The sequence below is a fragment of the Grammomys surdaster genome, unplaced genomic scaffold (genome assembly GCF_004785775.1).
Source record: "Grammomys surdaster isolate TR1022 unplaced genomic scaffold, NIH_TR_1.0 125429, whole genome shotgun sequence".
Taxonomy (NCBI): Eukaryota; Metazoa; Chordata; class Mammalia; order Rodentia; family Muridae; genus Grammomys; species Grammomys surdaster.
In genome coordinates this window covers 472,421-498,465 of record NW_021620296.1, presented here as the reverse complement: position 1 = coordinate 498,465, position 26,045 = coordinate 472,421, and the positions used below count along the sequence as shown (strand labels likewise).

General features: G+C 49.6%; 1 protein-coding gene across 3 annotated transcripts; it reads left to right on the top strand.

The window, feature by feature from the left end:
• Positions 1-36: 36 nt before the first annotated feature.
• Positions 37-25,680, top strand: Mau2 (MAU2 sister chromatid cohesion factor). Of its 3 annotated transcripts, none has more exons than XM_028786081.1 (19): positions 37-330; positions 9,969-9,986; positions 10,369-10,434; positions 11,746-11,841; positions 12,607-12,701; positions 14,239-14,266; positions 14,713-14,868; positions 15,739-15,885; positions 15,953-16,043; positions 16,878-16,981; positions 17,406-17,483; positions 17,756-17,821; positions 19,755-19,838; positions 20,817-20,866; positions 21,053-21,130; positions 21,241-21,352; positions 23,185-23,275; positions 23,812-23,939; positions 24,032-25,680. In XM_028786081.1, the coding sequence occupies exons 1-19, from the start codon at positions 37-39 to the stop codon at positions 24,104-24,106; spliced, it is 1,857 nt and encodes a 618-aa protein (XP_028641914.1). In that variant the 3' UTR covers positions 24,107-25,680. The 3 variants fall into 3 exon arrangements, with proteins under 3 accessions (XP_028641914.1, XP_028641915.1, XP_028641913.1); XM_028786082.1 differs by having other exon boundaries at positions 19,755-19,841; positions 24,039-25,680; XM_028786080.1 differs by having other exon boundaries at positions 19,755-19,841.
• Positions 25,681-26,045: the final 365 nt, after the last annotated feature.

Genomic DNA, 26,045 nt, shown 5'->3' with positions numbered 1-26,045 from the left:
TTTCTGTGGAGGCGGCTTGTTGTTGTGCAGGCCAAGATGGCGGCACAGGCGGCGGCTGCGGCGCAGGCGGCGGCCGCGGCTCAGGCGGCCGCAGCGCAGGCCGCGCAGGCCGAGGCAGCCGAGTCGTGGTATCTAGCTCTCCTGGGTTTCGCCGAGCACTTCCGAACATCTAGCCCGCCCAAGATCCGCTTGTGCGTTCATTGCCTGCAGGCCGTGTTCCCCTTCAAGCCGCCTCAGCGGATCGAGGCCCGTACGCACCTGCAGCTCGGCTCCGTGCTTTACCACCACACGAAGAACAGCGAGCAAGCGCGCAGCCACTTGGAGAAGGCGGTTAGTGTGCGGGCCAGGCGGGCGGGTACTGGGGACTCGATCCTCTTCGCCTCATCGGCTTGGGACTTCCGAAGGCCTCGCCTTCACCCGTGGTGACAGACACGGCTCCGCCACGCCCTCTCACCCGGGAACTGGGAGAGTTGTCCCTTAGCAATAACTTGGTTCTCGTATCGAGGACCCCCATAGTCGGGTGGCCATGGGGACAGTACCCAGAGCGTCAGCCTAGAACCGCCTACCTAATGGGACTGCAGATAACAGGGAGAGACCCAAGCTCCCTGAGATGTAACAGTAAGGTCCTAGGAAGTCTGAAATGCCATTCCTAGTGGCTGGACCACAGATTCTGACATTCAGGTGTCTAGGTCTCGAGTCCCCGTTCCTGAGGCATGGCTATTGGGGGAGGTGAGGCCTTGAGCTTCTGGTTGAACATTGTTGCCCTATGAGGACGTGAAGTGAAGAATGTAGCTTCTAGAGTCGGTTGCAGCTCGGGGGTCGGTCTGGAGGTCGGTCTGGAGGTCGGTCTCACTAGTGGTGGCTTCTCCCACCGTGAACCGGTCCATCTTTGAAGGAGTCCCCACTCCACCTCCAACTTGATTTGTGACGTCTTGGTGCTTCACAGAATTTGAAGAGGTAGCTGTCATTCGGCTTCTCAGTAAACTTAGTGGCTGTAAGACTTGTTTCTTCTCATGGCAACTGTGTCTCTTTCACACCTCTGCCTCCTTTTTTTTTTTTTTTTCCCATTTCCCTATCTTTGTTTTGACTGAAGAAGGTCCTTGAGACAACTCAGATGTTTAATGTACTGAACCATAGACAGTCTTAAGTAAATTGCCTTCAGGAGGGGATGAAAATCCTTGTCATCCAGACTGCAGTTAGAACTTCTAATCCTCACTGAACCAACTAACTTCCATATTTCAAGAGTGAAACCATATAGGCTTAGCTAGGTGAAGTGATTTAGCAAAGACCACATTGTGAGGTTTTTGGTTTTGTTTTGGGGTGGGTGGGTGGGAATCATCGAGGTCTTACTATGTAGCACAGAATTGGCCTGAATTTCCAGCAGTCATCCTTCCTGGCCACCCAACCCTGGGATCACAGCCATAGCTGCACATACCTGTGATGTGCATACTCAAGGTAGAGGCAAGAGGCTAGCCTCTGCTACATAGAAAGACTATCTCAAAGAAAGTAGGTCTGGTTAGATGACTCTGTGGGTAAAGGCTTTTGCAGCACAAGACTGATAGCTTGAGTTTGAGTGGAAGGTGAACTCTCTCAAAACTTGCCTTCTGATCTTCGCATTGGCCTGCACTCATACACATCATACACACAAAGAATAAGATTTGTTTTTAAAGATTATAATAAAACGAGGAGCTGGGTGTGGTGGTAGATGCCTTTAATCTTGGCACTCAGGAGACAGGCAGGTAGATCTGTGAATGTTGCCAAAGAGCCAGGGGCTACAAAGAAGACCCTGTCTCAAACAGAAATGATGGTGGGGCTGGAGCGAAGGCTCAGCAGTTATGAGCACTGAATGTTCTTCCAGAGGTCCTGAGTTCAAATCCTAGCAACCACATGGTGGCTCACAACTATCTGTAATGGGATCCAATGCCCTCTTCTGGTGTGTCTGAAGTCAGTTTACAGTGAACTCACATTAAAAAAAAAAAAAAAGTGAGGTGAAACCTGAGCTGGGCAGTAGCGGAGGTAGGCAGCTCTCTGAGTTTGAAGCCATCCTGGTCCACAGAAGGAAATCCAGGACATCCAGAGCTACATCGAGAAACCCTGTCTCAAAAAAAAAAAAAAAAAAAAGTGAAACCTGGGCTTATCCAGGTTTTTGTGGGTTTTAGAAAACAAAGATTTAGTTATTTTTAATTATATGTGTGGATATAGGCACACAAATGTTGTGCCCACCGAGGTCAAAAAGTTCTTAAGTCCCCTGGAGCTGGAGTTAAGAGTTAAATGTGAGCTGCCTGATGGTGTTGCTGGGAACCAAACTTGGGTCCTATACAGAGTAGTGTGTGTTCTTAACGCCAAGCTATTTCTCTAGTCCCCTCAGTTTCACAGTCACCAGTTTTCGTCCTAGCACAAGATGCCATTATTGTGTTAGTGCTTTTTGCTGCTGTTGTTTGCTCTTATTCATTCATCAAGGAGATGTCTGTTCCCCTCCCACCAAGTGTCAAGCCTGTTGGGACTGTCTGGGTATGAGCTGACTGAAAAGTCCTGCCAATGGTAGCTTTTTCTTTAGTGAGACTAGCAGTCAGTAAGGCTATTAGTATAAGAGCTGTGGACACTGGACAAGAGGAGGGATATAGGCATGAGGGAGTCTCTTATTTGTGTGAATGACATTTGAATGGTGTGAGCTAGTATGCCCATTCAAGGTTTCAGGTCAATAACAAGGAGTGCCCTGGGCTAGCAGTGGGTCGGATCATCCACCGCAGTGCCGGGGGCCAGCAGTGGGTTGGCACATCCACGGCAGTGGTGAGTGAGGTGGGCCCTGCCAAGCGTCAGGCTTCAGTGTAGGTGGAAACCAGAGGCTGCCAGGGCCTGGCTGGTTCTGAAATGTTCTTTTCTTTCTTATTCAGGGCAGTTAATCCCACCATCTTCCTTTCTTCCTTGTTTCCTTGGGTGTCGATGTGTCCTCATATTTCATCCACCCAGCCCTGTGCAATCATGCCTGCAGTTGCTCTCTTTTAGCACTTGGCTTTGAGACCAGTAATTAAAACCCTTACCCTTGTGAAGTGCTTTCCCTTGCTGTAACGGAAAGCTGACTCCTGAAAGATCTCCTACAGAACCACATTGTGCCCTCCATAAGTCACCCCAGCTCAGTACCAAAACTCTGTTAATCACAGCTGCTCCTCCATTCAGTTCCCCTGAGTTTTATTTAAAATGACACTGTTGTCCTTGGAGTGACCCTAGGACTTTGTACATAAGCCACTATCTGATGCAAAGCTGAATTCCTAGCCCCTTCATTTGTTCTTAGTTGCACTTTTCTCAAAAGCACAGCTATGAGCTTTTACTCTCTCCTCTCTTGGAGCTCCTCAGTAAAGAATCATAGCATGAATCTACACACAAACCTGTAGCCCCATATACCTTGAAATGGGGATTCAGAGAGACCAGGAATTCCAGATTCGGGGCTAGCTTGAGCCACACAATAAGACGCCGTTTTCTTTAAAACAAAACAAACCTGAAAGCATAATTGGGTTCTTTTAGAAAGTGCTGGGGTGGGATGTGGTGCTGTATGCCTTTGATCCCAGGACTCAGGAGGCAGAGGCGGGCAGATCTCTGTGAGTTCAAGGCCAGCCTGGTCTACAAAGTGAGTTCCAGGACGGTGAATTTTTATTTATTTATTTATTTATTCATTTATTTTGGTTTTTCGAGACAGGGTTTCTCTGTGTAGCCCTGGCTGTCCTGGAACTCACTCTGTAGACCAGACTGGCCTCGAACTCAGAAATCCGCCTGCCTCTGCCTCCCAAGTGCTGGAATTAAAGGCGTGCGCCACCACCGCCCGGCTAAATAAATCTTTTTTAAAAACAAATTATACATTCTATTCCCTCCTTCCTTTGCCCCTACCTGCTAGCCCTTTATTGCATATCCCAATAACAGATGTCTTAGGTCTCAGGTACAGTACTTCAGTGCTGTATTCAACAGGATTGAAATAGGTACCTGATGTCTAGTTATAGTCCCTGTGTGACTCACACCACCTTAGCAACACAGCATATAGTATAGCAACTCTTCCACAAGATAGGGTAAGTTTAGAGCAACAAGGTATTCTGAGATAGAGACCATGTTCCCATGTTTTGTCATGAAGATAGAGTTGGCCAGGCTGGTCTCACGGATTTGAGTGATCTTCTTAGGCCTCTATAATGGACTGCAAGTGATAGCTAGCTGCACCTGCCTCAGCTGCTCTGTGATGATGGCTTTGTTCACTTGACCTAGAAAGCAGCTTTCTCTCCTCTGGTCAGGCACTGCTCCTTCTCGGGTTAGTCTGCGAGTTTGCTTTACTTGTCCCTTTTCCTATCAAGGCTCCCTCTAAGCCTGATGCCTTTGGCTCGGCTTCAGCGACTCTTTTTCTCCATAATTTTGACCATGTCCCATTCTACGCTGGATAGAACTGGAATAGAAATCCATGTCCAGGCTGTGGCCGCCATGCAAAGCAGCTCCATGAGCTATAACCTGTGCTTCTCCTCTCTCTCACACTCTCCATCATCTCTGACTTCAGGAACTAAAGTTAGCATGGCCTTTCATTCTGACTCATCCTGTGCTTGCCTCCTCTACTGTATCCTGCCTGCAAAATACTGTTGTGTTCTTGGTGCTTATGTGCCGGCCCTATGTTAAGCACCATCCTCAGTAAAAGGATGAGATAAAGACCTCCTGACTTCCTTCTTTAACATTTGTTTAGTGTGTGAGTGTGTATAGAAAGAGCATGTGTATAGGTCAGAAGACAACTTGTAGGAATCTGTTCTCTCAATTGCTCAGGCTTGGTGGTAATCACTTTTACCCACTAAGCCATTTTGCCTACCCTTCTCTTGACTTCCTCTTGCCCACTCGATGTTGCCTGAAATGTGCTGACTCAACCAATAATCCCTGCACTTTGAAGGCTGAGGCAGAAAAAAAAAGTGCTATTAGTCCAAGGCCAGCGTGGCCTTGTCTCAGAAATGAAAAAAGCACGAGACTGGACAAGTGTTCACTGGGTGAGAACTGTTGTTGAAGAATGAGGGTCGGAGTACAGTGTCTGTGGGAAGATCTGGCATGGCCATGTGCTTACACATGACCCCATTGGGAACCCCAGTGTGGTGGCTGCTGAGGACCAGAGACAGTAAGCCTTGCTGGCTGCTAGCTTACGTCCTCTCAGGGAATAAGGGAGATAAACATACAGAACATGACGCTTGACATTCTCCTCTGACTTCCACATTCCTCTGTGTATGCATACACACCTGCTCACACCAAACAAAGATTGGATCATATATACACATATATATGTGTGTGTGCGTATATATATGTAAACATGCACACACACATATATTTGTTTAAAAAGCAAAAGCTAGATGGTGACACATATTTTTAATATCCTAGGGACAGAAGCAGGTGGATCTGAGACTTAGAGGAAGCCTGGTTCTGAAACCAGCTCTAGGCTAGCCATTGCTATATAGTAAGTCCCTATCTCAAAGGGAAAAAGTAAAGACAGTGACAACAACAAAAACCCAAGTAAACATAAATAACAGGTAGTACCTGACACTGCACCCCACCTCACAAAACAACAAAACGGAAAGGAAACTTTAAGGCAACCCCACTGGCTTCTGGAGAGCTGACAACCACCATGTACCTTGTGAACTAGAGAGTTCTTATTTTGAGTACTTTAAAAAAAAAACCATCATGAGGAAGAGATACAATTCTTGAGTCTTATAAAGTATAACAGCTCACAGCTGAGTTAGGAAACATTGTGTATTTCTTACTTTTGTTTGTTTCTTGAGTCAGGCATCTCATTATTCATCTCAGGCTGGCTTCAAAATGACTTCTGTAGGTGTGGCCTTGGAATTCGTATTTTTCAGCCTCTCAGTGCTGAGGCTACAGGTATATGCATGGGTTTTAGGTTTGTGCTGAGGATGGAGTGCAGAGCTGTGTAGGCAAGCACTCTACTGTGTGAGCTATATTCCCAGCCCAGAAGTCAGCAATACACTACTTCTGTACATGAGTATAGAGGTCAGAGAACAGCTTATGAGAGTTGGTTATCTCTTTCCACCTCGTAGCTTCCAGTTGTCAAAGTCTAGTGTTTAGGCTTGGCAACATGTGCCTTTACTGAGTCATCTTGCTAGCCTTGCAGAAGTTTAGACATAGATTCATGGAGATGTAAATGTCATACTGTGATCACCGTTTTTTAGAGTACATTTTGCCAAGTTTTGTTTCACATACATTTTCTTATGAACTCACTGCTGTAGTACAACTGGTAAACTACTCAAAACTCCCCACATTCTTCTCATGCCCGTGGGATTTAAAATGTAGCTGGACAAGGCTGGAGAAATGGCTCAGAGGTTAAGAAGAATACTTGGTGTTCTTCCAGAGGACACAGGTTCAATTCCCAGCATCCAATGGTGCTATCTATATAACTCTAGTTCTAGGCGATTTGAGTCCCTCTTTTGGCTTCTACATTTACCTGGTACACAGACATACATGCAAACAAAACACTAGCACATAAAAATAAATATATGTAGCTGGACATAGTATTGTGGGCCTGCAGAAGAATTAGGAGTTCAAGGCTATCCTCAGCTCCATAGTTTGAGGACAAATGCATGAGATCCTGTCTAAAGAACTTTAAGGAGAAATTGGGATGAAGATGTAGTTCACTGAGTAGAGTGCCTGCCTAGCATTCAAGAAGTCCTGGGTTTTATCACATGTTACCTCAACACTTTGCAGGTGAAGGAATGAGGGGCAGGAGTTCAGGGCCAACTTGGGCTATGTAGAGAGACCCTACCTCAGGAGGAAGAAATAGCTCCAGAGCCCTCTGCAAATAGAGATGTCCAGGCTTAGCCCTGAGGTCAATCTTTTCAGGGAGTGTACGTGAGTGGGCGCAGTTGTTGTTCATGAGACAAATGTTTCCCAGGTACCTGTGGAGTGTCACCCTAAAGCAGCCTCTGGAGACACAGCCTTGACAGAAGCTACACATGGGTTGTATAAAGACATTTTGGCGCCGGGTGGTGGTGGCGCACGCATTTAATCCCAGCACTTGGGAGGCAGAGGCAGGCGGATTTCTGAGTTCAAGAGTTCGAGGCTAGCCTGGACTACAGAGTGAGTTCCAGGACAGCCAGAGCTACACAGAGAAACCTTGTCTCGAAAAACCAACCCCCCCCCCAAAAAAAAAGACATTTTGTCAGTGGCAAACTTCCTGCGAGATCATGTCACCCAGTAATGTGGCCGACTTAATTTGTAAAAGTGCATGCTGTTGTTTGCGTTACTGTGAATTCATCTAGCAACATATTTCTTAGAATGTGTCCCTGTCAGTTCACCAATGCCTGAGGATAACTCCACATAGAAGGTGATGGAAGGAGGTATGAGAGGATGATGGAGTTCCAAGAGGGGAGTGGGAGATCTGAAGAGACTGTGGAGGCCCATAGGGTGGTGGAAGATTCTGGAAAGATGTCCAGAGAGAAGGGCACAGGAGAGGATATCCACACATCAGCAGACCTTTGGCTCAGAAACAAAGGTCTGACTAAAAAGGCAGATGGCAGCCACAAGGAAACCTAACTGGAAATGACAGAGGCCTTTCTGTAAGATGATGGCCTAGACAGGGAAGATTTTTGAGTAGTGGGTCCCCATTCCCTGGCAGCTGGCTGTGATTTCTGGATTCATCCCTCAGCTGCCTATTTGAAAGAACACAGTGAGTCTGTGGTCCTGGAAAGCTACTGATGCTCTGAGGAGGCCTCCAGCTGACCAGCAGAGGCTGCTGCTCCTCCTGCCTTCTGCCTTTTACTGGCCCACAGTGCTCCCTCCTGGCCAACAGCTCCCTGCTTCTCGTTGTGACTCCCTTTGTCTTTCTTGCTGGTCCAAGAGGCAACCTAGATGTTTCTGGTCATACTAGAGCCTCTTCTTTCTCTCTTTGCTGGTCTCTGCTCTAAGACAGCTGTCTGTTGAGAGAAGGAAGATCTTGTGCAATCTAGGCTAGTTTCCTTAAACTCACTATGTAGCTGAGAATGACCTTGAATTTTGGCTCCTTCTGAGTACTGGTGTTACAGGCATGCGTGAGGTACAGGGGATGAAACCCGGGGTCTTATACATGCTAAGCAGCCATGCTACCAACTGAGTCACATCCCCAGTCTTTTATGTAATGGAGATTGGCCTTGGACTTCCAATTTTCGGTCTCCACTTCTCAAGTGCTGGATGACAAATAACTTGTCCTAAGCCAATCCTAAAATCATGTTGTAGGGCTGGCAAGATGGTTAAGCAGGTAAAGGTGCTAGCTGTCAAACATGATAACCTGACCTCAGTACCCAGGACCAATGTGGTAGAAAGAAAGAACTGACTCCCACAAGGTGCCCTCTGACCTCCACCTGCATGCACACCGTAGCCTACTGAATGCATCAGCATACATGTAAATAAATCCTGTAAATAAATAGGCAAATAAATAAATGTTAGAAAATTGTTTTTTAAAAAACAATCTGGCCAGGAACTTTGATTCTTCCCCACTGGATCAGGTTCCACACCCAGGAGTGGACTCCCAGCCACCACTGCTATGAGTGGCACTAAGCCACCAGCCTTGCTGCCCCAGGTAGTTCCCAGGTCTTGGTTCTTTTCTTGCCAGCTCTTCTGTGTTTGGAGCACCTCCTGCTTTGCCTTTCCTGAAGAGTTACATGCTGCTCTAGCCTTCAAAGCTCAGCATCAAGTGCCTCATCCTGTGTGGCACTTTGACACAGTGGGGTGGGTGAGGGCTCAGTCTACCTCTCCACACCTGTCAGGACTCCCCTCAGAGCTCAAGTCTTTGGAAACTGTGTGCTGAATCCTTGGTTGTCAAGTCAGTGTTACGTGTGTGCTTGAAGATCCAAATCACTGAACATTGCATGGCACACTACCAAGGAGTTGTCTTGAAACATGTAGCTTGTCCACAGTGGTTCCCTAAGTCAAAGCTGACCCTCTGAATCAATCAATCAATCAATCAATCAATCAATCAATCAATCCTTCCTTCCTTTTGAGACAGGGTTTCACTTTTTAGCCTAAGCTAGCTATGTAAACCAGTCTGGCCTCAAGCTCAAGGATTCACCAGCCTCTGCCTCCCCAGTGCTAGGATTAAAGATGTGCACCACCACGCCCAGCTAGTTATTTTTAATTATGTGTGTGCTTCTCTGTGTGCGTACAATTGGATGCAGGTGTTGGGAGTCTAAAGGCATTGAGAAGCTGGAGTTATAAATGGTTAGGATTTACCCCAACATGGCGGGTACTGGGAAACAAATATGGGTCCTTTGCAAGAACAGTAGACACAACTACTGAATCATCTCTCCAGGTCTGTGTTCGTGTTTTGTTTGGAGACAGTCTCATAAATCTCTTGGTGTACATCCCACAGGTTGGCCAGCTGTGACCACACTAGCACTCCCCCTCTGAAGCTAGCTCTGCCCACTTTAAGCCTCTTTGACATGCTACTTCCTCAGGCACTTCTGAGGTAACCCACTCCTCAGGAAAAGCTTTGCTGAATGTCCAGTCTTTCTGCCAGACATTATCAGCCCTGCTGAAGTGTAGAGTATAGCCAAGATAACCCTGGGATTTCCTCCTTTTAGCAGATGGGAGTCCTAGCTCCTTGTCTGATGTTAGGAAGAGAGGTCCCCCCCTTAATTGGGTACCCCCCAAGTGCCATGTAGTTTCTATTCCAGAAACAGATTGCAGGGGAAGCAATGCTGTCTCTCCCCATATGCCTTTGGTGGTGGGCATGCTATGCCAGTGCTAGTATAAGTCCAGTATAACCAGGCACCAAGCATTTGTCTCAGAATTAATCCTAGATAGGTGTGGTGGCTCATGCCTTTAATCCCAGTACTCAGGAGGCAGAAGCAGGCATATCTCTGTGAGTTTGAGGCAATCCTGGTCTATAGAGTATATTCCAGGACAACCAGAGCTGCACAGAGAAACCCTTTCTTGACTTCTCCCCCTAAAATTAATCCTTTTTCTTTCTCTTTCAGTGGTTGATATCACAGCAAGTATCCTTTTCTTGTATATGTATTTTGAGGGGTGCTCACACTAGGGGTGGAATCCAGCACCTGGGGCATGCTAATCAAATGTTCTGCCACTGAGCCGAACCCCCACATCCTATACTGTGTCCTTGAGGGAATGTTCTACGTGAATGAAAAGCCCATGGTAAAACCTGGAAACGTCCCTTTCCCTGGCATACCATGTACCCTAGCTGCCCTGGAAGCCAGCCACCACTCTCTCTGAGCAGCAAGGTCCTCATCCTGCCCCTTTCTGCCCCAAATCGGCCTCCTCTGCCTACCCTGCAGCATGGAGGGGGAGGATTCACTTGGAGCTGTGGCCCCTTTTAAAGAGATATCTTTGCATTGTACTTCCTTAACTGAACTTCTCCAGATCCCACAGTTTGAAGATGTTAAATTTGAGGCGGCGAGCCTGTTGTCAGAGCTGTATTGTCAAGAGGTGAGGACATGCTGCTGGTTCTGAAAGCAGGGTCTCCCTGTTTCTCAGGCCTAGCAGGTGATCATGGTCCCAGCTGGGTAGAAGTTCACATTGTGTTCAGTCCTCAGAGATCCGTGTACGGAGCTTGTACATGGCTTACTCACACTTGTTTCTGCGTTTGTTCATTCAGGACTGGGGATAGAAGCCAGGGCCTCACTTGGCTAAACAGATAATGCCACTGAGCTCTGTCCTGTCCCGTCCCCTCCTGAAGTGTACTACCTACTGTGATAGAAGTGACTCAGCGCCACTGTCCAATAGTCTTTAAGGTGTAGCTTTTCCTTGAGTCTTCTTTATGGTCCTAGGGTAGTGCCAGGTACGTATGTGTGCTAAGTAGACACTCTCTAGCACCAAACTGTACTTCAGCACTTCAAGTTTGTATTATTTATTTTTATTCTATGGATATAAGTGTTTTGTGTGTGTAAGTATGCTATATCCTTGCCAGTTGTCCACAGAGTTCAATAGAGGGCATGAGATTCCATGGTGCTGGAGTGACAGAGGCTGTGAGCTGCCATGTGGGTGCTAGGAACTGAACCCAGGCCCTCTCTTAAGAGCAGCAAGTACTCTTAACCATAGACCCGTCTCCAGTGTCCCTCAAGTATGTGTGTATTGTTTTGTTGTTGGCTTTGTAGGGGAGGCTTTGGGGTTGTTGTTTTGAAAGGGGGTCCCAGTACGTAACCTTAGCCTAGACCTGGCTATGTACATCAGGCTGGCCTCAAACTCACAGACATCTGTCTGCCTCTGCCTCCTGATAGCTGAATAAAAGACATGTATCATTACACCTGGTTTTTGTTATTCTATATTTTAAAAAATATATATATTTAAAAAAAAAAAAAAAAACAGTGCCGCTGGGCGGTGGTGGCGCACGCCTTTAATCCCAGCACTTGGGAGGCAGAGGCAGGCAAATTTCTGAGTTCGAGGCTAGCCTGGTCTACAGAGTGAGTTCCAGGACAGCCAGGACTATACAGAGAAACCCTGTCTTGAAACAAACAAACAAAAAACAGTGCCACCGTGTACCTTAGGCTGGCCTTAAACTCATAGGCTGTCCTGCCTCAGACTCTCAAACATTGATAAGACAGGTATGCCACCACACCTAGCAAGAAGAAATTTCAGAAGCCATGTGAGCAGCAAGTACACTGTAATAGCATTCCCTATCTCACTCTGGAAAGTGAACAAGAAGGGGCTCAGCCTGCTGGCACTGTGGCAGCTGCATCAGGGGTTCAGTTTGATTGCCAACTTTTCATCCTACTCGAACTTGAAACCATTTCCTTTCAGAACTCCGTGGATGCAGCGAAGCCACTGCTGCGGAAAGCCATCCAGATCTCTCAGCAGACGCCATACTGGCACTGCCGCCTGCTCTTCCAGCTTGCTGTGAGTCCAGGAGTGAGCGAGACCTTGAGACATGAACTCAAGTACCAGGCTCTCCTTGAGGGCCTCCAGGCTGCCATAGAGGGGCCGGTCATTCCACTGTCAGTCACTTCTTCTTTCCTACGTCCTATCTGCACCTCTTTCTGGGGGCACCTATATAACTCTTGGCTGACATTTACCTGTCCTTGACCTGGCCATCTGTCATGTCCCCTGTCTCCTGTGACGCGCCCTATCGCTCACATAGCCATAGATGCTGAACTTCAGGGCCTTTCCCCCAAGCCTTTCCCTGTGCTCTTGTGCTCACATTGTCTCCTTGCGGCCTCCCATGTGCAGCTGAGGAAGTGGACTGGGCAGCTTCCTGCCCTCCCCAGCTTTCCGAGCTGATGACACTCTGTGTGCAAGGGAGTGTCTACATGGAAGGGTCCCTTCTAGGGACCAAAATCAGATGTGATCGCTTTCAGTTTTCCAGGTTTCTGGGTTTGAAGCATCCTTAAGACTATTGCTCTGAGGGAGCCCTTTCTAGTAGTTACCTGGTATGCACTGGGCCTGCCCCAGACCTCAGACTGCTGCCTCTGTGTAACAGTAAGCAGAAGTGACAAGGCATGGCTTAGTTTATACCCAGAGCAGTTAGTGCTGTTGGCTCCCTTGCTGCTTGAACTCCAAGCCAGCACTGCAATAATTATGCTGATATAGGAGACATAGACAAACTGAGGCAAGTTCTAAGGACTGGCATTAGCAGCCAGGGTCATTGCTTTTTATCCTCTTCAGCAACTGCACACACTGGAGAAGGACCTGGTATCCGCCTGTGACCTCCTGGGCGTGGGGGCTGAGTATGCCCGAGTGGTGGGATCTGAATATACAAGGTAGGCTTTGCCCACCCCTTTCCTCCTGCTCTCTAACTAGGAAAGAGCTTAGCTGTCCTGCTACTGACCCTAAACATAGCACCTTAGTCTGTGATGGTGGCCTCTGGTGTAGTGACCCATGCAGAGTCAATCCTAGCAAGTGACCATCAGTTCATGTCATGTGAACACTGGCTAGGAAGACAAGGGCAGTGTCTCATTGGTAGAGCTGGAACTGGGAGTTTCTCTCTCTGGTATTTTTAGACAGGCTGGCACTCCTATAGCCAGGATGACCCCAGTTCCTAGCTTTAATCCTCTTGCCTCAGCCTCCTAAAAGATGGGGGTGACAGTTTTGCACTTCTACACACTTCCAAATCTCTTGAAATAGAAAGTATTGATAGGCCGGGCAGTGGTGGCACACACCTTTAATCCCAGCACTTGGGAGGCAGAGGCAGGCGGATTTCTGTGTTCGAGGCCAGCCTGGTCTACAGAGTGAGTTCCAGGACAGCCAGGACTACACAGAGAAAGAAAAAAACAAACAAACAAACAAAGCAAGCAAGCATTGATAGGATTTGTCCAGCCACAGGCTTTATTGCACAGGTGCCTCCTTAACAACTAAGTATGATGTATGATTCAGTGTACACCCACCTGTGTGCAGTGGGCTAGCATTGGCATGAGAGAGCACCCTCCCCTGCTATGGGAGCTTCTGTCCTCAGTTTCAGCATGTACATGTGGATCTACTTGGGAAAGTCCATGGAGTGGTGTTTGAGAGAGGCCACAGAGACCCTGGTGACAGAGAAGGGAGGGCACTGACTGCCTGTTTATAAATTTGTGCCCTTAATCCTGAGAGGGACGTGAGGTGGGCACAGCAAGTGCACAGGTGAGGTGGTGACAGCCCAAGCCAGTCCCTGCTTCCTCTGTCCTTTGTCAGACCAGCCTCAGCTGTGTCGAACATTAAGGTGACTTTGAGAGTGCCATCTTCTACTCTATTTTGTGATGCTCACAAGTGTGTCTGCATCATGTAAAACAGGAGCTACTGAAGTCGGAGTACAGTGGGCACACCTGGTAGATAACAGAGGGTCCCAAGTTCAAAGTTGACAGGGTGAGTCAGTGGTTAAGAGCACTTCCTTCTCAAACATTTGAACTGAGATTCACTTCTCAGAACCTCCCTCAGGAGTCACAGTTTCCTGTAACCCCAGTTCCTCACCATCTGATGCTCCCCTGCGGCCTCCTTGGTTGCACCTGGATGCAGGTGATGCACTTGTGCATGTAGGCAAACACATGTAGTCATAAACAAAAGGTAGTGCTGGCTGTCCTAGAACTCCATGTGTAGAACAGGCTAAAGTTTAAAGTTAAGTTGGAAGTATAGTGCAGTGCAGAGTATGGTCTTGATTGTGTAAAACCCTAAGATCAATTCCAGCATCTGCCCCCTCCAAACGTAAACATTTATCAGTACAAAATGCAGCACCCTAAAGTGTCCTATAAATAAAGCACATCTCCCTGAGGGGCAACCATATTGATCCTGGTGCCTTACAAACCTCGTATCTTGTGTCTTTTCCAGGGCATTATTCCTGCTCAGCAAAGGGATGGTAAGTCAAGGCTGGGTGTGTGCAGCCATGGTGTTGGCATGAGGCCACCTGCAGGGCCTTTTCTACACAATGTATTCTCAAGAGCAGGGGTTGTGCCATGGCAGCCTTCATTTGGGACTCTGAGGTTTCAGGTGGTAGATGTGCTGTTGAGAAAGCCTGCTGTGGAGCCACCTGTACCCTAGTTTCTTTGGTGTATCCAGCTTTGTTTGACTCTTTGAGGTAAGGTCTCAGTGTAACCCTGGCTGTTCTGGAACTCACTCTGTAGACCAGGCTGGCCTCAAACTCACAGAGATCTGCATGCCTCTGCCTCCCAAGTACTGGGATTAAAGGCAAGTGCTGCCACACCTGACCTCATTGCACCGAGCTTTGTGCTCTGTGGGGTGGGGATGGGGGTCCTCAGCTGTAGGACTGGTAACAGTGATGCGCACCCCCTTACCCCCCTCTAGCTGCTGCTGATGGAACGGAAACTGCAAGAGGTGCACCCACTGCTCACGTTGTGTGGGCAGATTGTGGAGAACTGGCAGGGCAACCCTATCCAGAAGGAGTCACTACGTGTGTTCTTCCTGGTGCTACAAGTGACCCACTACCTGGATGCTGGGCAGGTATCTTGTTGCTCGGGGTCTGTGGGGAGGGTTTACTCATGATATAATCTTGTTGCATGTTCATGAGTACACAAACATACATGCAGGTGTCCTGCTCTGGTGCAGTTGGTGGCCCCGTCATACTATATGACATAGCCCCAAGGGTAGAGGGTGCTCACAGAGCAGTTTTGTCCTGGTGGGCATAATCCTCAATTGAGGAAGAATTTGTAGCCTCACATTCATTGAGTGCACACATGGTTGGAGGCCTCTGAAGGAAGTTCATGGATACCATGAAGACAAAACAGGTAGCATGCTACACACTCCCCTTTCTCAGCTCATGGTAGCTTTGTAAGGGTCAGTAGAACCCTGGTAAGGCTGTGTAGCTGTGTTGAAGACCAGACACCTGTGTTTATATGATGACCTCTGCCTATGAGTAATGGGAGCTACCCGGCCTGCCTTTTGCCTTTCCTGTTCCTATGGGCCCACTGGATGTACACCCCTTATGAGATACTAGGCCAGTGTTGTGGGACCCAAGACATGCTCACTGAACTTGTTGTTAGTAAGGGCCTTCCTTGTGTTCCCGTTAGGCCCAGCTCCTCATACAGCATTCAAGAACATGGCAGCTTTTAGTTGTCCCTGGATGCTGAGAACCATAGCTATCCCCAAGAGGCCTAAGATGGCAGACAAGAGGGTTGGCAAAAGCCACAGCGCTAACAGGGTTTCTGTTTGTGGGAGGCAACTACTGGGCCTCTTCTTGCCACCTTGAAGCCTGGCTTCTGAGAGGCCAAGCCTTGAGAAGAGCTCCTGCAATAGGAGAGAGAGCCCCCATACAGGAGCTGGGCAAGCTTGCCAGGCCTCCTGGGGTATGGTGCTGAGGCATGCGTGCCACAGGTGAAGAGCGTCAAGCCGTGCCTGAAACAGCTGCAGCAGTGCATCCAGACCATCTCCACGCTCCACGACGATGAGATCCTGCCCAGCAACCCAGCCGACCTCTTCCACTGGCTGCCCAAGGAGCACATGTGCGTGCTCGTCTACCTGGTGAGTCCTGCCACCCTGGGCCTGGGCTGGGAGAGGGCCTTGTGACCACCACCTGCTCTCCTTGCAGGTCACAGTGATGCATTCGATGCAGGCTGGTTACCTGGAGAAGGCACAGAAGTACACAGACAAGGCACTCATGCAGTTGGAGAAGCTTAAGAGTAAGTGCTGCCTGGGCGAGACACCACCATGTTCAGGGAGGCCAGGGTCAGAACCTAGCCCTCACCTACCTGCTATGAATACTCCAGATTCTAGGATTCCAGCCACACACTTGACTGTTTCTTGCGTCCTGAGGATGCGTGTGGCCTTAGCATTCCTCTAAATCTCTTTCAGCCTGTGGAACTGTGCTTTTCTTTTCCTCAAGCTGGGTTGGACAACTTTTTCCTCGCCCAAGGAGATGTATGCAGGGCTGCCAGGAACTGCCTGAGGTCCCCATGGCCTGGGCTTTGTCCCACTCAAGCACGCACAGTTGGAGACAGCTTGGAGAACTCATTCAGCAGGCTCTTGAGCTCTTAGCAGGGGTGGCAGGCAGCCTCTAGAGATGACCTGGGTGTAGCGCAGTCAGTGCTCTCAGCCAGGCGTTTCCTGTGGCTTTTGGTGCCTGGCTTTCTTTACCAGTTCTGTTTGTTTGTTTGTCTGTTTGTTTTGTTTGTTTGTTTTTTGAGACAGGGTTTCTGTATATAGCCCTGGTTGTCCTGGAACTCCCTCTGTAGACCAGGCTGGCCTCGAACTCAGAAATCCGCCTGCCTCTGCCTCCCAAGTGCTGGGTTTAAAGTGGTGGGTGTGCACCACCACCACCCGGCTGGTGCCTGGCTTTCAAGCTCCTGTTTTACCTGAGCCTCTCCACTGGGGACTTCTCAGCTTTGGGATACTTCACAGTGACCTTGGCTTAAGCTTGTGTCCTTATCTGGATGGGGAGAGGCTGCAGCAGGGCTGATGTTGGCGGGACCTGGTGGCACCATGCCTGCGTGCTCACCCCTGCCTCCTGTCCCCAGTGCTGGACTGCAGCCCCATCCTGTCATCCTTCCAAGTGATCCTGCTGGAGCACATCATCATGTGCCGGCTTGTCACAGGCCACAAGGCCACTGCACTACAGGAGGTAGGAAGTACAGAGGTGGGATGTGGGAGCTGGTCTGGGTGTGGGCTCAGGCATCAAGAGGGGAGGCTACAGTGACCTCACTGTCACTGCTCTAGCCTGGGCTGTAGCATCCAATGTAAAGCCAATAGTCTGGTTCTCTAAAACTTGTATGCTCAGGAAACATTGGAATGTGACTGGGATCCATGTCACCAAAATGCACACCTTCCTGAGAACATTGGGGAGGCATTTTATAACCTGAAGATGGGACGAAGGTCAGCATGTGCAAGGAGGAAGGAGATCAGGGTCGTCCTCTTCCATGTGGTGGCTCCTCCTGCCAGGACTTTGACCCCAGTTTGACAAGTAGATGGGAACATGTCTTCCCGCCTTGGGGCTGCACCCCAGTGCCAGGTCCCAGGGCAGGCACTTACTGTGGTTCTCTCCTCAGATCTCCCAGGTCTGCCAGCTGTGCCAGCAGTCCCCTAGGCTCTTCTCCAACCATGCTGCGCAGTTGCACACACTGCTGGTGAGTATGCCCCAGGCACTGAGCCCCACTCTTGCCAGGATCCAGCACATACCTAGCAAAGGATGTGATCCACCCTGAAAGGATCTGGATGTCCTAGCGCATAACCCACCCAGGTAGCATCCAAGCATGAGCTTCATTCTCTTGTGCCGAGGGGTCCTTTATAATAGCTTGACGCTCATCCCAGGGCCCAGGTACAAATTACGCTTGCCTGTGGTCACCACATTAGCTGTCCTGGTTCTGACCTGAGCCCTACCTGATCCCTGTCCTTTCAGGGCCTGTATTGTGTCTCCGTGAACTGCATGGACAATGCTGAAGCCCAGTTTACCACAGCCCTTCGGGTAAGGCTGAGTACTGTTCCCAAGTAACAATATGGTGTAAGGTTGGCTGCCACACAAAAAAAGATGGAGACCAGCTTAGGTCTGCTTCAGGAGCTATAGACTTTGAGCCCATATCTACTGCAGGTAGCCTGACAGTGGCCACACCAGTGACACAGTTCCTGTTGAGGTGGAAGGTAGCTACAGTGAAGAGTTCTTGGCTACCCTGGAAAGATATGAGGAAAGGACATATGTATCAGGAGTACAGGGACACTGGGTAGCCATTTTGACACCCAATAAGTTCTAGGACATTCTCAGAATGGGTCAGTTTGTGGTGCTCTTGGAGTCGTGCTGGTTTCTGGGGTTTGGTAGAGTCACATGTAGATGTACAGTGACTGGGATGTGCCCTTATCCTGTCCTGTGATAGGTGCTCAGTGACAGAGGACAGGTTTTACCTCACAGGTGCTCAGGGACAGAGGACAGGTTTTACCTCACAGGTGCTCAGGGGCAGAGAGCAGGTTTTACCTCAGGGAGGGGGTTCCCAATAAGACACCCACACCTAGACAACTGACCTACTAGTTCCTAAGAAGCTGGTCCATTTCTTCCAGAGTGGTGCAGATGCCTCTAGGGACAGCTCAATTCCCACTGTGCCCAGGACCAAGCAAGGATGTCCCTACCTTGACCTCAGTGTCCTTGCAGAAAAGGGAGGCTATAAACATATTCCCCACGGAGCCCCCAGTAGAGGTTATTATAGAGCATGTTATGGTCTATGAGCAAGGTGCCTTGAGCACCCCTCTGACTGGGATAGGAGTTCCCATCTTTGATTATTACATGTCTTTGGATGCTATGTGAAGACTCAACTGGCTGCCTACTCCTCTGGCTCCACCCTGTCTCCCTAGACCCCAGACCCTCCTACTGCAATGCCAGGAACCTCATGTTCTTAGTGGTTGTCTTACCTTCTGTATGTGGCTTTGGCTCAGCAGCACAATGCGTAAGTCATGTGCTGAGGGGAGTCCTCCTGGACAATACATGGGAGGAGAGGAGCTAAGACAGACACAAACCTTGTCCTCAAACTCAGACACCTCCTGTTGTTCGAAGCCAAAACTCCAGTACTACTGCAGCTCAGGTCAGGGAAGGAAACTCTGGGCTTTTGTGTGCTAGGCCAACTGTAGGGAATTGGAGTCAGAAGGCCAGGCTGCTTAGACTCACATCCTTTCCTTCCTCTCCCAAACATCTGGGCTTTTCTAAGGAGATTGAACCCAAAATTTCACCCGTGCTAGGCAAATACTGTATTGCCAAACTGCAGCCCCGCCTATGTGTTTTAAGACAGGATATCTCAGTTGCACAGACAGGCCTTACATTCTGATCGTGCCTGGCCAGGTGTGGTGGTATAACAAATCCCAGCACTTGGGAGGGAGAGACATGTGGCTCTCTCTAAGTTTGCAGCTAGCCTGGTCTACATACATAGTTCAGAGACAAACACTGTCTTGAAAAAAGGGTTTTTTGGTTTTTTTTATCTTGCCTCAGCTTCCTTCCCAAGTGCTAGGATGAGCAGCCTCCACTAACACTCCTGGAGCTTTACTCCTTCTCTTGACCGTCTCACTTTCCATAATCAGAAGTTCAGTGGGGAGACCATGCCCAGCGTGCTTCAGGGCCTCACTGTACATCTGTTGGACTGCAAAGCAGAAACAAGCCAGGGTGGTTACAGGCCTGTCATCCCAGCTGTTTGGACCCTGAGCCAGAAGAACAGAGAACTACAAGCCCGTTCTGTGTAGAGACCAAGTCTTGTCATTATCCACTGTTGGTCATTGACGACAGGGTCCACTCTGTGCTTGGGTTTGGAGTGAGCAGTTTGAATCTGAAAGGAGCCCTTGTTTAGCTCTGAGTCCACATCAGGCCCCAGCAGGGGGTGACAGTGGCTAGGCTGGCCTCCTAAATGCCCCATCTTTCATTCCAGCTCACCAACCACCAGGAGCTCTGGGCCTTCATCGTGACCAACCTTGCGAGTGTGTATATACGGGAAGGAAATAGACACCAAGAGGTAGTAGGTGACATGCTTCATGTTCGGTATCCTTCTCCATCTCTTGTGCAGGGGCTGCAGGTGTCCTAGGCACCCACAGACCTTAGAAGAGCCCAGATGTTTTTTCTGTGAGGGTTATGACTGGGACAGCACTCCTGCTGCCATGTGGCCTCTGTCCCATCCTAACCACTCAACTTTATTGACCCCACATTGTACTTACAAAAAACATCATAGGGTGGTTGTGGCGCACACCTTTAATCCAAGCACTCAGGAGGCAGAGGTAGGTGGATCTCTGGGTTCAAGACCAGCCTGGTCCGCAGAGCAAATTCCAGAATGGTGAAGGCTACACAGAAACTACCTCAATTAAAAAAACAAAAAAAAAAAAAAAAAGGACAAAAACAATTGTGGAGTTTGCATCCAACCTGGGGCTTTTGCTTGCTGCCAAGCATTCTCCACAGAGCCATACCTCAGCCCCAAATCAGATGGGAGCAAGTCATATGTGGGTAGCTTAGCCATCCTCACAGGGTTGTCCTCATAAGCCAAGTGCTTTTATCTGGGCTTCCTAGCCAGAGCCACAAAAGTTAGGTTCTTCTCTGACCCTAGGATGTTCCACCCTCGAGTCCCTCCAGAGTGGCCCATATTCTCTGACCTCTACAGCCTTCATTATAGCCCTGACCTGCCGTCATCTCTACACAAACTATGGTCACCTTTCCAGGTCTGGGCTAGAAGAAGTAGGAAGCCCAACCTCTGCCACCCTGGCTGTCAGGGAGCTGAGGCAGGACTCTTGGATCACAAGGATGCTGTGTGTCCCAGTGTCCCACTCTGCCCCTGTCTCCTACATGGTTCTCTCAGATGAACACCCCATCTTGAGGCTGTTCAGGGCAGGCATGCTGCATGTTGTGATAGTTTTCCCGTGGGGTGGAAGAAGCCCTATCCCCTGTAGCATGTTCAGGGCCTGGCCTCCTCTAGGTGGAGTCCTGACTGATGTTTCTCCACCAGCTGTACAGTTTGCTTGAGAGGATAAACCCGGACCACAGCTTTCCGGTCAGGTGAGCCGCCTATGTCCAACACAGACATTCCACTCCTCCAGTGCTCTGGGGTGGTATATGCTCCTGTGGACCCCAAACCTCCACACATACTCAATACTGCTTGCACATCACCCTTTAGGCAGGCTGGAGGGGCTGCCTTTGGGAAACTTTTCTCATGTATCCAACTGTGACTCTGCTTCTCTGCAGTTCACACTGCCTCCGAGCAGCAGCCTTCTACGTTCGAGGGCTCTTCTCCTTCTTCCAGGGCCGCTACAATGAAGCCAAGTAAGTTTGGATTAGGCACCATGTGTGATAGCCTCGCCTTCCTCAGACCACCTCTGCTTCTCTATGACTTATGATACCTGCAAGGTGTTAGCATCTGTCTCCTCTTGTAGGCGATTTCTTCGAGAAACTCTAAAGATGTCAAATGCAGAGGACCTGAACCGCCTCACAGCCTGCTCCCTCGTCCTTCTGGGTCACATCTTCTATGTGCTGGGAAATCACAGGGTGAGTTCCTTCCTAGCCGATGCAAAGGCTCGAGATCCAAGGAGCACCATCGTGGAGCATGGCGTTTCCTGTCCTGGAATCCAGAGTGTGGAAGGCATGGGGTCCTGGGGTTCCCTTCCAACATGTATATGTCAGGCTCACAAGCCTCAGAACTAAGAGACAGCTGCCTCCTGCCATGTTCCTGTAGGCTTCTCAGCATGCTGTCCCTTGGGAATCCATGGCCCTATGGGACTGTCTCAGAACCTTAGATGAGACCAGCAATGTCAGACCCTCCTGTGTCTGTGGCACCATCAACCACGTGACTTTACAAGACCTTTTTACTTCAAATTATATAAAATTTACTGAGGGTAGCTTAGCCGTAGAGAGCAGGGAGTGGCCTTAGTGTTCCCAGGGCTGTGGCCTGCTGATTGGGCAGCTGCTTGTACATTAGGCAAGACTGGTTACCCTGTGGGACTCTAGTGTGGTGTGCTGCCGGAGCACTTAGCGTAGCGATGTGGGCCAGAAGTCTGCTTGTCTAGCACTGTTTACCACTCTGGCTTTCTGTAAAATACTCCTTTTGCCTGTGTTAGCCTGGCTAGGGAGACAGCAGGGCCTGTGAGGTCAGGGCAGTCAGAGTGAGCCTGGCGGTGGAGCAGCAGAACAGCTTGGTGAGCCAGACCCTTATGGGTGAGAAATACTGCAGCAGGCAGAGTCGCCACGTGGCCAGCAGAGGGCTGGCTCAGACCAGGAGAAGGCTGGCTCAGGTGAGGGTCAGTCTCTATCCAGGCAGACATCTGTAGAGCCAGCCCATACTCAGCTCCTCCTTGAGTCTGGAAGAGGGGAGCAGCTCTTCCTGCCTACTGTGTTTGAGGTCTGCTAGGGGCTCTGCTTGGTTTGGTTGTGGCTGTTGGAGGTGAAGGTCTGACTAACTCAGCTGAGCTGCGTTGGGTTAGATTGTTTTTCCATTAACCTGGAATCTGGTTTGAGGCTTTTAAATTTTTGTTATTTTTTCATTTCTCATTTACTTATTTTATGTGTGCGAATGTTTTGCCTGCATGTATACATATGCACCATGTGTGTGCCTGGTGTCCACAGAGGTCAAAAGTGGGGTCAGACTCCTAGTACAGGAAGAAGACAGTTGTGAGCTGCCATGTGGGCCCTAAAAGCTGAGCTTGAGTTCTGCAAGAGCATCGAGTGCGCTCAGCCTCTGTCACAGAAAGTGCCCAGACCCGGCCTGCTGCAGTTTGGGGAGGCAGGGCAGTTCAGCAGGACATGTTTTGGACTTCAGAACTACCTCCAGTTCCTCAATGAGGTCAGAAACAGAAAACTGCTCTCCAGGACTCCTGTAGCCTCATCGTGAGAACACGGGCCATCTAGGTCCGAAGCTCAGCACACACACAATCTCAATCTATTTAGAGGGAGTCACAGGCCTAGAGACCCCACATCCCCACAGTAGCCTACAAAAGCCAGTTCAAAGGAGCAGGTCTTCCACACTCAGTCCGTCAGATTCCTCCACCTGAAGCATGCCCTTGGCATGGGCTACTGCTTCAGTAGCCTTGAGACTCCAGCAGGAATGTATAGTTTTCATCATTCCTAATTGTTGCACCAGAGCTGTCTTTTTCTCTAGCTGGCAAGAGGCATGTATGGCCTGTTCATTGCCTTGTGTGCAGAGAGGGCAAGAGCGCTCGGTTTGTTTTTTTCCAAGGTGGACAAGAGTGCTTTAGAGGACCATTTTAGGTAGGCTCTGGGGATATAGAAGAGTTTGTCCAGGAGCAACAGAACGTAAAATGGAAAATGGAGTCAAAGAGATTCTTCCGTGGCCTCACTGTTAATTCTTAGCTTTTGATTGGCAGGAGAGTAACAACATGGTGGTACCTGCCATGCAGCTAGCTAGCAAGATCCCAGACATGTCTGTGCAGCTGTGGTCGTCTGCCCTCCTGAGAGGTGAGAGTGAACAAGACTGCCAGGCATGCTTGTAGGGCCCTGACATCGTACCAGCAGGGGGTGTGTCTCCAGGGGATTTCTAGTTTTGTTTATTGGAAACAGGGTCTAACTGGCCTGGAATTCTGGGTAGACAAGGCTAGTCTTTTTTTTTTTTTTTTTTTGGTTTTTCGAGACAGGGTTTCTCTGTATAGCCCGGGCTGTCCTGGAACTCACTCTGTAGACCAGGCTGGCCTCGAACTCAGAAATCCGCCTGCCTCTGCCTCCCGAGTGCTGGGATTAAAGGCGTGCGCCACCACCGCCCGGCTGACAAGGCTAGTCTTAAAGTCACAAATTTACATTCCTTTGCCAAGCCACCACGCCTAACTTTCAAGGGGATTTTTAAGAACTGGCAGGTGGGCCTGGGTCCCTGCTTTGTGGATGATCCTCCTGAGTCTCAAGACTCAGGGTCTCAGAGGGTAACCCCTGTCTCCCCTGGGTTGGTATGAGTTTGGCCACCCAGGTGATGAAGTAGACAGTGATACCTGCCCCATCCTCAGACCTAAACAAGGCATGTGGGAACGCCATGGATGCCCATGAGGCCGCACAGATGCACCAGAACTTCTCACAGCAGCTGCTGCAGGACCACATCGAGGCCTGCAGCCTCCCCGAGCACAACCTCATTACGGTATAAAGGGTGGGAAGCAGGCATAACGGGTGAGGGAGGGGCTCTGGCTCCTCAGGTGTGGAGGGGTTTACTCATGTGTGTTCTCCCCACAGTGGACAGATGGCCCACCCCCTGTGCAGTTCCAAGCTCAGAATGGACCCAACACCAGCCTGGCCAGCCTTCTGTGAGGCCTGTGTCCCCAACTTGGACCCAGCACTGGAGCTCTCTGGGAACAAAATCACCAGGGTACCCACCAGTCCCTCACCACTGTCCAGAGCTAAGTCCCAAGAGTGCTGGAGCCATCATCTGCCTCTGATGGTGACAGCCAATTGCACCTATTCAAGGACTCAGTGCCATCTGTTGAAGGGACTGATGGCCTAATCGTGTCTGGGTGTCACCTGAGAAGAACAGGGTGACAATGTGTGTGGGGGCATCATGTGAGTGCTCAACCAAACCTAAGTGCAGCTGCACAAAGGGGTCTCCAGCCCAGGGCAAGATGAGGGGAGAGCAGTGGCTCTCACTTTCCTCATCCTGCTGTTCTTCCAGTGTCCCTGCACTCAGGGTCTTCTGAGGACCTGGAAGTCAGCCTCCTAACCCGAGTGCTCCTCCAAGGTGCCCCATACGAGGGAGGAGCTTGGAAAGAGGTGTGCATGTGCAGCTGATGAGGCTGAGACTTCGCTTGCACGCCCTGAAGACGCTCCCCGCTCATACTCAGCATCGCCTCTTGGCCTGCCTAAGCACTAGGCAGAAGTCCCATTGGACCTGAATGAGGGAGTTTCCTTCCTGGCAGCTGTTTGGCTTTCCCATGGAGGACAGCTATGGGACCAACTCAGCTCCTCTTGGCTTGAGAGCTGCCCTGAGGGTGACAGTGATGGGGGGTAGGGAGCACAGTGGTTCCTGCCAACTTGTGGTGTCTAGGCAGGTGCTCTCTTTGGTGGCAAAGGTGGTGCTCGGAAGTTGTCACCAGGCACTATGAAGGCCACTTCTCAGAGCTTTGGAGTCCATGACTGAAGGGATGAAGCTCCAAGGTCTTCATGAAGATCCTCCCTGAGCCATGTGTCCATGGCCAGGTGCCAACCCCTCTGTCTTCCTCCAGCCCTTTGGGTCCCAGGGACCTACCCTCAATACCTGCATCACAGCCCAGCCTATTTATTTAAGCTTTTTTTTTTTTTTTCTTTGCTTCTAGGGCATTTTGTACATAGAGCAATTCAAACAAAGGATCTCTTGATTTGCCATCTGTCCTGATGTTAGAGTGCTTTTAGTGTCCATATCTCAGGCATGTGAGAACTAAGGATAGGGTTGTGACAAACTCTATAGTCAGTGTTGAGGTTCCACCTCTGTGATGCCAGCACAGTCACCACAGTGTCCAATAGCTAAAGACTGAGGAGAAATACCAGAGGGGCTAGCACACAAAGGTGTAAGAGTTACTAAGAGCCAGGCTCACGGTAGCCCTATATGAGGCTGTTGCCCCTTAAGCCACAGGTGGTACCGTGAGTGAAGGAAGGCATGTCATCTGCTGAGAGGTTTTGTTTGTTGGCTTTCATAAACATGGTGGCCTTGCCTGGTTTTAGCAGCCTTTTAATCAGGAACTGTAAACTGAGACCTGTGAAAAGTCTGTTTGCCGGTCTCTTCCTTTAGGACCACTACTCCCCTAGTCTTTTCATCTCCCACCCTCCAGCTCTGCCAGCAGCCCCTCTACTGTAGACTGCAGCCCAGAGGCAGAGGCATAGCCCATTTTTCAACTCACCCTGGTAGGAAGCTGGTCGACAGCCTCTGTTTTTTTTTTTTTTTTTTTGGTTTTTCGAGACAGGGTTTCTCTGTGTAGCCTTGGCTGTCCTGGAACTCACTCAATAGACCAGGTTGGCCTCGAACTCAGAAATCCGCCTGCCTCTGCCTCCCAAGTGCTGGGATTAAAGGCGTGCGCCACCACCACCCGGCCGACAGCCCCTTTTTCTGTTTGGTTTTGGCGGGATATTGATTGGTTTTTGTTGTTTTTGGTTTTGAAGATTGCTGTGTTGCACCTCAGCCTCCAAGTTTAGAGTTTGGCTTTGGGGTTTTGATTGTAAGGGACAGTGTTCAGAACTTTTGTTTTTTGAGACCATGTCTTGTTCATGGATGACCTTAACT

Bases quoted from the DNA above. Each gene is read 5' to 3' on its own strand.
- Mau2 (XM_028786082.1), top strand. From the start codon at position 37: ATGGCGGCACAGGCGGCGGCTGCGGCGCAGGCGGCGGCCGCGGCTCAG. The intron at 16,044-16,877 runs GTAAGTGCTGCC...TCCTGTCCCCAG, and splicing joins GCAGTTGGAGAAGCTTAAGA to TGCTGGACTGCAGCCCCATC. The intron at 23,940-24,038 runs GTATAAAGGGTG...CACAGTGGACAG, and splicing joins CCGAGCACAACCTCATTACG to ATGGCCCACCCCCTGTGCAG.